At 38.9% G+C, this 13,920-nt stretch overlaps 1 protein-coding gene across 4 annotated transcripts in view; it reads left to right on the plus strand.

Moving 5' to 3' along the window:
• The window catches only part of ATP6V1H (ATPase H+ transporting V1 subunit H), a 60,221-nt gene that overhangs the window by 5,445 nt on the left and 40,856 nt on the right, over positions 1–13,920 (plus strand). For all 4 annotated transcript variants that reach the window (XM_084864911.1, XM_084864914.1, XM_084864913.1 and 1 more), the window contains exons 3-6: positions 4,223–4,325; positions 5,874–5,963; positions 9,904–10,017; positions 10,946–11,050. In XM_084864911.1, coding sequence (XP_084721037.1) covers positions 4,223–4,325; positions 5,874–5,963; positions 9,904–10,017; positions 10,946–11,050 — 412 coding nt within the window. The remainder of the gene's footprint in view (positions 1–4,222; positions 4,326–5,873; positions 5,964–9,903; positions 10,018–10,945; positions 11,051–13,920) is intronic.

Raw genomic sequence — 13,920 nt, forward strand, 5'->3', positions numbered from 1 at the left:
GGGAGTGCAGTTAGAGGTGACCAGGCTGGCAGAGGAGGGAAGTTGGGGCAACCAGGCCTAAAGGGAAGGGCAATTGAGTGGGACCCAGGACTGCAGGGGAAAGCAGTTGGGGGGGGGACCAGGCCTGCAGGGGAGGGCAGTTAGGGGCAATCGGCTAGCAGGGGAGCAGTTAGGCATCAATCAGGCTGGCAGGGGAGTGGTTAGGGGGTGATCAGGCTGGCAGGCAGAAGTGGTTAGGGGCAATCAGGAAGGCAGGCAGGCTAGCAGTTGGGAGCCAGCAGTCCAGTCCTGGATTGTGAGAGGGATGTCCGACTGCCCATTTGGTCTAAACGGGCAGTCGGACATCCCTCAAGGGGTCCCAGATTGAAGAGGGTGCAGGCTGGGCTTAGGGACACTCCCCCTCTTTCCCTGTGCATGAATTTCGTGCACTGGGACTCTAGTGTGAAATATAAATGAAAATTTAACAAAAAGGTAATGAAATGTATAGTAAAAAATGAAAATTGACATACACACTAGAACTTACCTTTAATGCTGAGAGCTGTTGATGACTGAATGTAGAGAGGAAGGATGGAGGGATGTTATTGTTTGGAAGGGAAGTCCCCTTTCATAAAGACGCCAGGTAGCTGTTCCTCTGGGTTCTTTCTCTCTTTTGTCCCCTTGTTCCAGTAGAACAGTGAGGAAGCTGTCCTCTTCCACCACTTTGGCCTCCACGCCTTGGAAAAGGGTGAGAGCATTGTCCATTATGAGAAGTGCCTGGAATGGCAGTTGTTTTCCCCAGAGGTATTTCTTCACACCTGGGGCAAACAATTCATGGATCCACTCACTGTTTACCCAGGCTCTGCTGTTAGCTCTCCACATCACATTCCACTTGTTTTTCATGACATCAGTTTTTCTTGAAAACTCACGGGTGTTCAGAATGGTAAATGAGTAGAAGCTTCCTTTTGAAGCCCCCACTTGCATTCCCACACAGCAGTGATGTCAGCCAGTCCTTCATTGGCTTATGTCCTGGCAGTGACTTCTCCTCCTGTGTGATGTAGGCCTTCTTTGGTGTTGTCTTCCAGAAGAGGCCTGTCTCATCACAATTGAACACTTGTTGGGGAACAAATCCCTTGGCCTCTATGTATTCTTGAAATTCTGTCACAAATTTATCAGCAGATACTTTGTTTGAGCTGGCAGCCTCCCCACGCCTCACTACACTTTTCTTAAAAATGCCACCTCTTTTCTTAAATTTATTGAACCACTCCCTACTGGCCTTAAACCAATCACTTCCAGCACTCGTTTCAGGGGGGTCTTTCAGGAGGTTCGTGTGCAGCATCTTTGCTTTTTCACGTATCATTGCCTTCGAAATGCTATCACTGCCTAACTGCTTTTCATTTATACAAATCAACAATAATTTTTATGCCTCAAATTGCCTGTAATCGTTGTTTTATGAGCACTTTCACACACTTAGCAAAATCAGGACTCTTGGTGGCCTCTTTATGTTTTAAAATTGTGTTAATCATAGATTTTACCTTGCCATACTCAGTAGCCAGATCAGACACATGGACACTTCTATCATACTTAGCAATTATTTCTTTTTAAAACTCTATTGTTCTCACAACTTTACTTTTTTACTTTGCTCCTATAACTTACCATGGTGATTTACTGTCTATATATATAAAAGCCTAAGTGACCGGTATGACCTGTTGACTACTCAACTGCTCGACCAGTCGCTATGATGTACACTGACCACCAGGAGGCAGATGCTCAACACAGGAGCTGCCCCCTGGTTGTCAGTGCGCTCCCATAGCCAACCTTCCTCGGTCGGCCAGTCTTCCCAGGTCCTTCCCCCTCAGGCAGCCGGCCCTGATCGCCCCGATTGGGACTGGTTGAGACTGCCCCAATTGGCCCCTATCGTTGGCCAGGCTAAGGGACTCCACCTGTGCATGAATTAATGCACCAGGCCTCTAGTATTTAATAATAATAAACAGCAACAAAAGCAAAAAAAAAAAAAACCATGAAAACATTCACAGGACAATTTCTTGAGATATTAACAACTTGAGGTGTAGCAGTAAACCGACTCATATTCATGCATTCTCTTCTTTGTCATCTGAGGGTTATTGGGTTGAGAACCGAAGTTTTATTCAACAACCAAGACATTTTCCCATGAACTACTTGGTCGAGAACTGAAATGTCGAGATGGGAGATGTTTGAGAACTGAAGTTTGATAAAGGAATAGGTGTGGCTATATTCCAGTCAAACTGGAATCCAGTAAAAACTATATCCTGAGAATATGTGAATCATAAAATATGTCCTCCCTCTTCATGTTAAAGTTTAATAAAGAAACAAACTTTTAACCAAAAAATTAAGTAATAAATGTGGTAATCATTAAAATGGATAGATTACATAAGTTTTTCTCACACAAGGAAAGAGGGAGCACATAGTGGCCTGGGAGCAGTGGTGACGTCTTTACAGAACACATCAAGATACTTGCAGGAGTTGTCTAAGCTGGGGAGCTGGGGGGTGCTGTGGAGGAAACCCAGGCGGGGAGCTGAGACTAGGAAGAACTTGCGGTGCTAGGGGCTGTTGGTAGTTTGGTGTGGCTCCCCGCAGGCTGCTACGGGCCAGTTTGTGGTGCCTGCATTCACCAGTTTCGTAGGTCAAAAATCTACAAGTCATCTTGACTCTTCTATTTTCCTAACAACCCATATCCCATACATTAACACATTCATTGAGTCGTACATCCAAAACATGCCCCGGATCTGACCATCTTTATCTCATTCCACTGCTGGCACCCCAGTGCAGGCTGTCATCACATCTCATCCGCTCTCTTGTTAGAGTTCACCGGGTGGGTGGCTCTGCTTTAACTCTTCTCCCAAAGCAGCAGTTCTCTACATAGGTGTGAGATGAGAGTCATTTCAAAACATATTAATCAGATCAGGTCCCACTGCTCAAATGCTCTGGTTTACTGGTACTCTGCTGTTCTTGCTCTTTTTTTTTTTTTTTTTTTTTTTAAATCTATTTTATTGATTTTGTAGAGAGAAAGGGAGAGAGTTAGAGAGTTAGAAACATCGATGAGAGAGAGTCATCGATCAGCTGCCTCTTGCACACCCCCTACTGGGGATATGCCCGCAACCAAGGTACATGCCCTTGACCGGAATCGAACCCGGGACCTTTCAGTCCCCAAGCCGACGCTCTATCCATTGAGCCAAACCGGTTTCGGCAGTTCTTGCTTTTTTTCAAACAGCAAGCTAATTGCTGCTCCCAGGTCTTTGGGCTGGCACTCCTGTCTCTCTGGAAGTTCCTCCCCAGATTGCTTGGCTCATTAAGTCAGTTCATTCGGTTGTCTGTGCAGGTAATTTCAGAAAGGCCTTCTCTGAAATGCCACCAAAATATGTTATTTTCTAGCTTCTTACCAGCCTTAGTTTTTTTCATAGTGTTTACAATTCTGGCATTATGATGGTGTGTGTGTGTGTGTGTGTATTCTTTTTTTAAAAGCATTTATTTTTGTCTTTGTATATTTTCCCCACTGGAATGCAAGCACAAAGAGGAATATCTAGTTTATTACTATGTTGCCTATTCTTAAAAGTATCTGGCACATAGTAGGCTGCCAATTAATATTGGCTGGTTCAATCATAAATGAGCAGAGTGCTTGTTGGAAAGTGGTGGAGATGAGTTTTTGGAAATGGGAGTAACATTCTTGGTAAGAAACATACTTTTTCACATAACTTTTAAAAAATGTGTTTGTATTTATTTTAGAAAGGAAGAGAGAGAAACATTAGTGATGAGAGAGAATCACCAATTGGCTGCCTCCTGCACACCTTGAAGAGTACAGATCCATTGAAGAAGGATCCCTGCAAGTAGGAGGACACAGGATAGTGTAGGGTGATTGCTGGGAGGACAGGGGTCAGGATGGAGACGTCATTTTCTTCCGAGAGGAGGAGGATCACATTTTCCCGAGTCTGGAGGAAAAGAGTATGCTGGAGAAAATTATAGTGGAAGTGTATATAAAGTATCTTTAATCTTGATGAATTAGAGGGCCAAGTAAATTGTTTGACTTGGGAAGGGACTAAAGTTGAGGCTTTGAGTAGGGCTAAGAGGTGGCATGTTATTAAGTTATTACTATGGACCAGGCATTGTCAACCCTCAGGCCTACTACTAAGGAGAGAAGAGAAAGTCTGAAATTCCTCATAGTGGCTATTCAACTCTTACTGAATAAAAGCAACTTGTTCTTACTTTCTAGGGGACAGATGATTTCTGCTGAAGATTGTGAATTCATTCAAAGGTTTGAAATGAAAAGAACTTCGGAGGAGAAGCAAGAAATGCTTCAAAATGAAGGCAGTCAGGTGATTGATGTAAACATTATATCATGAAAACTTCCCCATGTCATTAAATATTCTAGAAATGTTTTTTTTTAATGAGTGCATGATATTCCAGTGAAGGAACACATAATTTTACTACAGATCATTTTTTTATTGGAAAGTTTTTGAGTAACTCCCAGTTTTCTTTGTTAATTTGGAAAAAATGTTATATTTTGTATATTTATTATTGTTTAAAAAATATATTTTATTGATTTTTTTACAGAGAGGAAAGGAGAGGGATAGAGAGTTAGAAACATCGATGAGTCTTTGTTCAGCTGCCTCTTGCACGCCCCCTACTGGCGATGTGCCCGCAACCAAGGTACATGCCCTTGACTGGAATCAAACCCGGGACTCTTCAGTCCGCAGGCTGACGCTCTATTCACTGAGCCAAACTGGTTTTGGCTTGTATATTTATTCTTTTATCCTTTTCTGCATTTCTGAAAATCTTAGAATAGATTTCTAGACGGGAAATTACTGTTTCAAATTATATAATACTTTTAAAGTTCCTGAACATTTTTTGTAGAAAACGTTCTTTGTATTCTCACTAGAATAATAAACAACTTTGCATTCCATCAGATTTTCTGATATGGGACTTTGATTGGCAGAAGGAGTGCATATACAATTCAGTCTGATTCTCACAACAATTTGTCATGCAAATTTCTGAGAAGTTTGGGAAGGAATATATTATTGATACCAATTTTATTTATTTTTATTTTTTGGTTAATCCTCACCTGAGGATATTTTTCCATTGATTTTTAGAGAGAGTGGAAGGGAGGGGAAGAGGCACAGAGAGAAAAACTTCAGTGTGAGAAAGACACATTGATTGGTTGCCTCCCACACGCACCCCAACCAGGGCTGGGATGGAGCCTGCAACCAAGGTAGTGCCCTGGACCCTTCAGTCCGCAAGCTAGTGTCCTGGACCCTTCAGTCCGCAAGCTGACGCTCTATCCACTGAGCCAAATCCTACTGGTACCAGTTTTTGTTGAATACCAGAGAGATTGTTACATAGTTGATAACTAGAAGAATAGAGACAGGTCAAAGCCTTCTGATTCCAATTCCCAGCACCCTTGTTCTGCTTTCTAGTAAATACCAAAATAATAATATTTCATTGTCTATGTAACTTAATCTTTATGTTGTCTTGGGTAATCAAGAGTTGATAGTGGCTAGGCCTGTCTACTTAAAAATGGTAAACATTTTGAAATTTATCACTAGAAATGAGTAAAAATCTGACGCTATTCATAGTTTGGGTTTCCTATACCTCATCCTAATATTTGTAAAAGGTATACAGCTTTTATAATTGCAATCTGTTAGTGAATAGCTTTTGTACCCTAATTTAGATAAGCAAAATACAGGGGTTGGCAAAAGTAGGTTTATAGTTGTGAATATGTGAAACAGAGTTTATTCTTGTATTATTATTTACCCTACAAACAACTATAAACATTCTTTTGCCCATCCCATGTTATACTGAAATTTCACTAATATGTTGTGTTTGTAGTTGAAGACAATAATTAACGTTGATTTTGTTTTTTTTAGTGTGCTAAAACATTTATAAACCTGATGACTCATATCTCCAAAGAACAGACAGTTCAGTACATATTAACTATGATCGATGATATGTTGCAGGTAGGTATACTCTTTACTTAATACATTAGGTGACTTCATCTTTTTGTGTACCGCACAGTGATAACATTTTTGTAATCTTTCACTTACAACACGGGTTCTCTTAGAATGTAATAATACATGTTTCTTCATTATATGCGTTGTAACTTGCTAATAGCGATAAAGATGGGAAAGATGCAAAACACAGGCTATGTTTGTTGTTTTTCAGTACAGGAAGTAATCCATAGGCATTTTTCCTCCCGCAACACCTCAGAGTTCTCTGTGAGCACCAGTGATGTTTGGTGAGTCACTTGAGGCTTTTTGGAAGCCTGAGTAATTACAGATGATAGGGTCCTTCTCTTTCATTCAGCAGATCTCTATGTCCCTGTGTTCCAGGCCAGTGGAGGCCCTGGGTCTTCAGTGCTGAATGTAGGCAAGGTTTTTGCCCTCAAAAGCGTGGTCCCTTTGAAGAATGTTTTGCTAATCGTCTGAGTCTTTTCTAGTTGTATAGAGTTTCTACTTACTGCCTACTGTCCCTGAACACAGAAGAGCCTTCTTTATTCATAATTTTGTAGAGAATAATCTAGGTTTAGATTATTGGCATACAGAGTAGTTCTTTTTTTTTTTTTTTTTTAATATATTTTGTTGATTTTTCACAGAGAGGAAGAGAGAGGGATAGAGAGTTAGAAACATCGATGAGAGAGAATCATCGATTAGCTGCCTCTTGCACACCCCCTGCTGGGGATGCGCCCGCAACCAAGGTACATGCCCTTGACCGGAATCGAACTCAGGACCTTTCAGTCCCCAGGCCAACGCTCTATCCACTGAGCCAAACCGGTCCCGGCCAGAGTAGTTCTTTTTGAAACAGGCTGTCTAGTTGTAAAATCCAATGCTTGTCGTCATGTCTTATGAGACTTTAAGAAAAGTGTTAGTCTGGCTGCTTAGGGGCCATTCTGTCAGTTTACAAGGAAAAACATATATTGATGGCCTACTATGTGCCAAGCACTATACTAACAGATTGAGAATACAAAGGTTAGGAAGGATGGAGCTGTCTACCTATGGGCCATCATGTCATCTATGGGAATGAAGTGATTTGATAATGTGAGTGAGGATTGATATCCAACCTTGGGTGAAGCAGGCCTGTATGAGAATGACCTTGGTCCTCTGAGCATTTTTTCCTTTAAAAACTAAAGTTAAGAAAAATTGGGAATGTTGTGGTCTGCCTCGGCTATCCAGGTTGTTATATGGGACTACACCAAGAATGAGGAAGCTGTGAGTTTGTATTTATGAAAATACAAAAAAAAAACAACACAGGACCTTGGTTTTATTTATGTCTCACACACACACACACACACACACACACACACACACACACAAAACAAAACACCACCTACACAAAGGCACACACAAAAATATTCTCAATTTTTATGTTTATCCACGTATCTATAAATTAAAAGCCATGAGTTCACACTCTGTCCAATTTAATTTTATCTCAATATTACAGACTTCATTCTTGCCTCCTTTTTCCATACTTGTAATCTCTTCTGGAAGTGAGATTGTGAGATCCTCTTATCCTTCATCTATTAACTCATTTATTCTACCATATTATATAAAGAAAGTAATTCTTTTTACTTATATAGCCATGGAAAGCAAAACCTTTTCCTAGAGATTAGTGTTTGTTTGCAGTATTTTATCTTTAAACTGTGGTTATGTAGGTCAGAGAATTGTGCTCAAGTTTTGTTCAGAGTGGTTAAATTATTTTTCTTTAAATACATTTGGTTCATTTATTTGTATTCTGCTCTAGTTTTTTTTTTTTCTCCTCCTTGTTTATTTTACTTTACTATTTTTGATTATGTAAAACATTAATATGCTTCCAGAAGTTAAAACTATATACAGAAAAGTATACTCAGAAATGTCACCAACCCCTATCCCATCCCTTGTACCCCATTCCCCCCATCTCTTGTGGGTAACCAATATCCTAGATTTCTAGTTTATTTTTCCTGTTTTTCTTTTTTTGCAAAAATAGGTAGGTACATGTGTATTGTCTTATATACTTTTTTTTTTTAATACAAAAATGTGTACTTTTAGAAGAAGGGCGTTATCCATATTTTCTTAAAGGTTTATAACTAGGGCTCCTGGGACTACAAAAACATTGATGGCTGCAAAAACATTGTGGTGTTTTTTTTTTTTTTGTTTTTTTTTAATGTTATTATTGATTTTAGAGAGAGGAAGGGAGAAGGAATGAGGGATAGAAACATCAATGATGAGAGAGAATTATTGCACACCCCTGACTGGGGATAAAGCCCACCACCCAGGCATGTGCTGTGACCCGGAATCGAACTGTGACTTCCTGGTTCATAGGTCAACACTCAACCACTGAGCCAGGCTGGCGGGGCTGTCAGTACATTTTTGAATCAGGAATTGAGACCACAAAAGATTGGTAGAGGAAGATGGGTTTCAAAGTTATTTAAAATGTGTAAAATATTTTCTCTTTATGTATTAAGGTACTTTGTTCATTTACATGCACAATTAAAATTTTAACTTTGGAAATTATCTATCAATGGAGTTAATGATAACCTGAATTTTGAGTCCTTTCATAAAGTCATTAGCATAACCATTTTTATTGTTACTCTAGCTCAGTGTTTCCCAAAGTGTGGTACGGCGTACCCCCAGGGGTACGGGAAGAGTTTGGCGGGGGTACGTGTTGCACCGGAGTTTGGTGGGGATATGCACTGCACCGTGCTTAGCTGCGCCTAATTCTACGTTCTCATGAGTACAAGGGGTAGTCAGCATTACGAAAATTATAGAGAGGGTACACATATGTCAAAAGTTTGGGAAACACTGCTCTAGATTATAGTGTTTATTATTTAAGGAATGGTAGTCTGTCCCTTAATTGGGGTAACTGTTAGCACAGACCAAAATTAAAATCAGGGTATTTAAAAATAATTAAATATTGATCTGAAAATTAAAATTATTGTTTGTGTGGTTATTTGTGCTTTTACTAAATATTTCTCCTTAGAAATCACACTCAGGGAACCAGAAAGTATTTCACCAATAATATGCAGAGAAAATTTAGGGGAGAGGTAGAATTTGCATGATTTGAACTAAAAAGTAATTGTTTCTCAATTCCTAAATCCACTTGCTAGTATGAAATAATGATTTTTGGCTCTCTTTATGTGCCCTTATTTTTCCATCATGATATTCTAAGAGTAACTTCACACATTTGAGATTTCTCTAATACTCCATTTCCCTTGCCTGCTTGTACATAGCATGAGATTCGTCCTGCCGATCCTTCCATCTACAGCTAACTTGTGATCTTTCCGCCCTCTTTCTATTTCGTTTGTGTGGAAGCAGCGTAGAGGGGTGTAGATAACAGTGGTGAAGTCAAATCAGCAGTGCAGGCTGAGAAGAAAGTAACTCAGAATGCTACACTTTGCAGAGCTGGGGTCTGCTATCATGACTCACTTGAATTAAACTAATCATAATAATTAAAGGTGATTTTATTTATTTTTATTTTATTTTATTTTTTAAAAATATATTTATTAATTTTTTACAGACAGGAAGGGAGAGGGATAGAGAGTTGGAAACATCAATGTGAGAGAAACATCGATCAGCTGCTTCCTGCACACTCCCTACTGGGAATGTGCCAGCAACCAAGGTACATGCCCTTGACTGGAATTGAATCTGGGACTCTTGAGTCCACAGGCCAACGCTTTATCCACTGAGCCAAAATGGTTAGGGCAACGTGATTTTATCTTTTAAATATCCCTGCCCCCCCCCCCCCAGTTATACTCCCCCCTCCCCATAATAATAACAACAGGGAGGCAAATCTCATACACATTGGTAAAAGAAAGCAAACGAATTGATGGGGACATAAAATGAAAGGTTGAATAGTAAGGCATGGTTGCTACATTCTTTAGGAAAATACATTCTGATTAGTGACATTATTCCTCTTCTTTTTTAGGAAAATCATCAGCGTGTTAGCATTTTTTTTGACTATGCTAAACGGAGCAAGACAACTGCCTGGTCCTACTTTCTGCCAATGTTGAATCGCCAGGATCTCTTTACTGTTCATATGGTAAATCTGAATTGATCAAATTTCTGGTTTAGGGAAGAAATACACCTGGGCCGTTTATGACTTGATAACCTCCTAGTTCCCAGAGGAGTAATTGCTGTGATAAGTTTGCAAAGCAGTGCTTTCTTACTGGTGTTCAGTAATGTGGGGATAAGGGAGAAGTAAAAGAGATAGGCTTGCTTTGATATATCAATAGTTAAAGTTTTGTAGAGTATAATGATGAGTCATTGGAATAAGAGCCTTGTCATTCACATGTGAAAACGTCTCTGGACATCAATGACAGGATTAACTGAATTACTTTAGAAACTAAATTTTGCTTTGAAGAAGCTATTGTGTTTAATTTTAATTTACATATACTTATAATACTTATTCAATAAAAAATTCATTAATTTTATAGCTTGAAGAAAATTGAGAAATGTTTAAATGAGGAGAACATGGTATATTTTTATATATCAAGAAAGATGGCTGTTTAATACCAGGATATTTTTATACCGAGATAAAGATTTTTAAGTGTGAGAACTCACAGGTGGCTTTGAATGAGTAAGGTACTGGTTGGCAGTTTGTTGTAATTTGCTCAGGACACTGGCAGGTGATTTGGTGAAAATCTGCTGCTAGAATGATTTCTATGTTCTTTGGGTTTTTACTTGTCTTATAATGAATCTCAGTCTTACTTTTGAAACTCAGAATAATATAAAGAATATCATGAAATTCTTAATTTAACAACTAATTTTGGTTCATATTATTGGAAATATTTGAAAATACATTTTAACTATATTTAAAAATGTATTTTAAAAAATTAGGTGTAAACTATTTTTGGAGGAGTTGAGTGTTAAAAAAATGCAGCAAAAATGGTTACGAATCTTAGTTTTTAAGGTATATGATGTGATTTTTATAATCAATATAGTATTCAACTGTATTTCTTGTTTTTTAGGCAGCAAGAATTATTGCCAAGTTAGCAGCTTGGGGAAAAGAATTGATGGAAGGCAGTGACTTAAATTACTATTTTAATTGGATAAAAACTCAGTTGAGTTCACAGGTAAAAGACATTTCTTTTAGTATCTTTGCAAGGAATGTAACATCCATGCTCTCTTAAGCTATTTATGGTAATTATGGGAAATGACAAAAAGAGTCATGTATTAAAATAATGCCATATTGAACTCGATGAATAAGCCAAATTACTCTTGGTTATGGTACTCTGCTTCACTTTTTCTTTTTTTGACTGGCTTCAGCTCAACCCTTTCTGTCCTTTCTGCCACTTGGGATTTTCCATTCCATAATAGATGGAAGTACCTTCTTCTAGGAGGCTGCCAGGATCACACAGGTCGGAGGATTGAGAGGATTCACAGAACTCCAAAGAGCATATTCCTGTCAGGCTTATGTGACGGGAAAAGAAGCTGCATCGCGGGGAGAGTGCAGGCAAACTTTTGGCTGAGAGACTTCCTGGGGCAGCACGCACATCTGTCTTAGCTGGACCACCATTTGTGGGAGAAATCTGCCTTTGGGGGAGGTCTCCAGATATTTCTAATGGGATCTTCAATGCTCTTTTAGTCACTAATTAGGCTGACTGTCTAACTAGTTACACCAATAAACAAATTGGCTTTGTGTGCCACCAGGGAGTTTCAATCTGTGAACAGCACTTAAAACATCATTAGTCAATCTTCTCATTCTAGTCCTGGCCAAGAGTCCATACCAGGTTTCTAGGCGCTCCCGGGTAAGCATGGAGCTGCTGGCCCAGCTGTGAGATACCGCCTCACAGTGAGTCCTCAGGATTTCACTTGTATCTTTGTGGGATTGGACATTTAGGTCTAAGGTCCACTATGAAGCCCGCTTATTGGCTCTCTTGTTGCTTTCAGATCTCTCTAGCTCTACTTCCCCCCGGAGGAAACAGCTTGCTGGTTTAATGGCTGGAAAACTACAAGTTTTCTGTTTTTGTCTCCCTAGTTCCCTAGAACAGGGCAAAAGACAAGATACTTAGGATGGCTCAGTGTTTCTTTTAGGCTTCCAGTATTAGGTGGCAAGGGGGAGACTTGGTGGGAATGGCCATCAGAAAAGGAGTGAAATGAAGGGGGAGGGGAGAGGTATTCTGGGGAAGAAAAGGTAGAAGAGAATGAGATTTGGGTGTTGGGATGGTTTACATGAAGGAACAGGCCAGGAGAAGTAATATTGGTTGCTATTGTGTTGTTGTAAGTGTTCGATTTCAAAGAAATGTCTATTTGAAATACATTTTTGGAAAGTTGGCATTTAGATTTCAGCGACTGTTATTTTAATAGATTTTAATTTGAAGCATAAAGGAGACACCAGGACATTTGGCTTAGATTTATTTTTTTACTTATTGCCTGCCTTTGTTGGGGAGCCAAATTGCTTTCTATTTAGATAGGGATATTTTGGAGTGTCTTGAATAATTTTTTTTTTGTCAGTAGCATAAATATTAACACTTTTTGGCTTAGTTTTAAAAGTATTTTTACAAGAGCCACAAATTTATAGATTTTAGTGAGTTTGTGAGGCACTTAAAAACCAAGATATTTAGAACATGATAATATTTTACAGTTTTTCCCCCCAATGTATATCATTTGGGATCAGAATGCTTAGTTAAGTAGGTACATCCTTTTTCTTTTTTTATTTTTATTTGAATTTACTTTTTCTTTATATCCTGCTTTAGTGTTAGCTTTATGGTATAGTGGTAATGGGGCTCTATTGTAGCTGAATTCATAAAATCAAAATTGGCAGGAAAAAATGTGTAGTTTGCCACTAACATTTTGAGTTGTTTCATCTTAGACTTTTCTTCATAGGAATAACATTTATATTGTGTCTCAGATGATTAGTCACTTTTGGAATGATTAACTATGTTTGTAATCTTATTGAGCAACTGGGGGAAATATTTCCTTCTTTCTTAAAATGTTTTTTCCCCCTAGTTTTAATTATTTTTCTTTTTTTTAAATTAAAAAATTTAATGTTGACACAATTGCAGGTGTCCCCCACTTCCCCACCCTTTGCCCAACTCCACCCACCCCTGTCTCCCTCTCCCTTGGTCTTCACCAAACAAACTATTGTCTGTGTTCATGGGGAATGCATATTGATTTGAGAAAGAGAAAGGGGGGGGGGCAGGGGAGAGAAAGAGAAAAAGAGAGAGAGAAAAAGAGAGAAAAACAGAAAAACAGAGAGAGAAAGAGAGAGGGAGAGAGAAACATTGATTTGATTGACTAGGTGGACTCATGTATGTGCCTTGACTAGGGATCAAACCCGCAAGGTTGGCATATTGGGATGATGCTACAACTAACTGAGCCACCCAGCCAAGGCACAGGGGAAATTAGTCTATTATCACTAGTGGAAGCAAATATTTCAATGTCTAGAACTGTTTTCATTAGAACTGGTATTAGATTAGTGCTATTAAAGACCTTTACTGTATCTTTCTAAAGTACTCTTTTTATCACTGAGCCTTTGGCTTTGTTTACGGTATGGCATTTCTGCTTTGCAAGTCCTTTTGCTTACAGAATGACTCTTCAGGTTTCCCAGGCCCAATCTGGCTTTGCTTCGCAGAATCTGGTCACTGCTTCTGCTAGGCCCTGAATGGCACTCTCTCTGTTACTGTGGGCAGCCACCTCTTCCATAGAGATTTATCAGATTTAAATTATAGACTTCTTGTTAAAAGAAAGAAACATAGGATTATATGGGCTTTTATTTTCTACTTTGCTTAAATGTCATTTGGTAACATTATATCTGGAAGGTCTCTTTTTCTTCAATGTGCTTTCTCTGTCAAAAAGAGACCACATTTTATGATTCTAATAGAAATAGATTTTCAAAAGTCCAGGTTAGTTTTAAGTTTGGATATTTTACTCTTCGATTTATACCAACATTTAGGAGTATTGTACTTGATTATGGGGGTATGACACTTAATAGATAATAGTT

Source organism: Pipistrellus hanaki, assembly GCF_964339955.1.
Source record: "Pipistrellus hanaki genome assembly, chromosome: 17".
Taxonomy (NCBI): domain Eukaryota; kingdom Metazoa; phylum Chordata; class Mammalia; order Chiroptera; family Vespertilionidae; genus Pipistrellus; species Pipistrellus hanaki.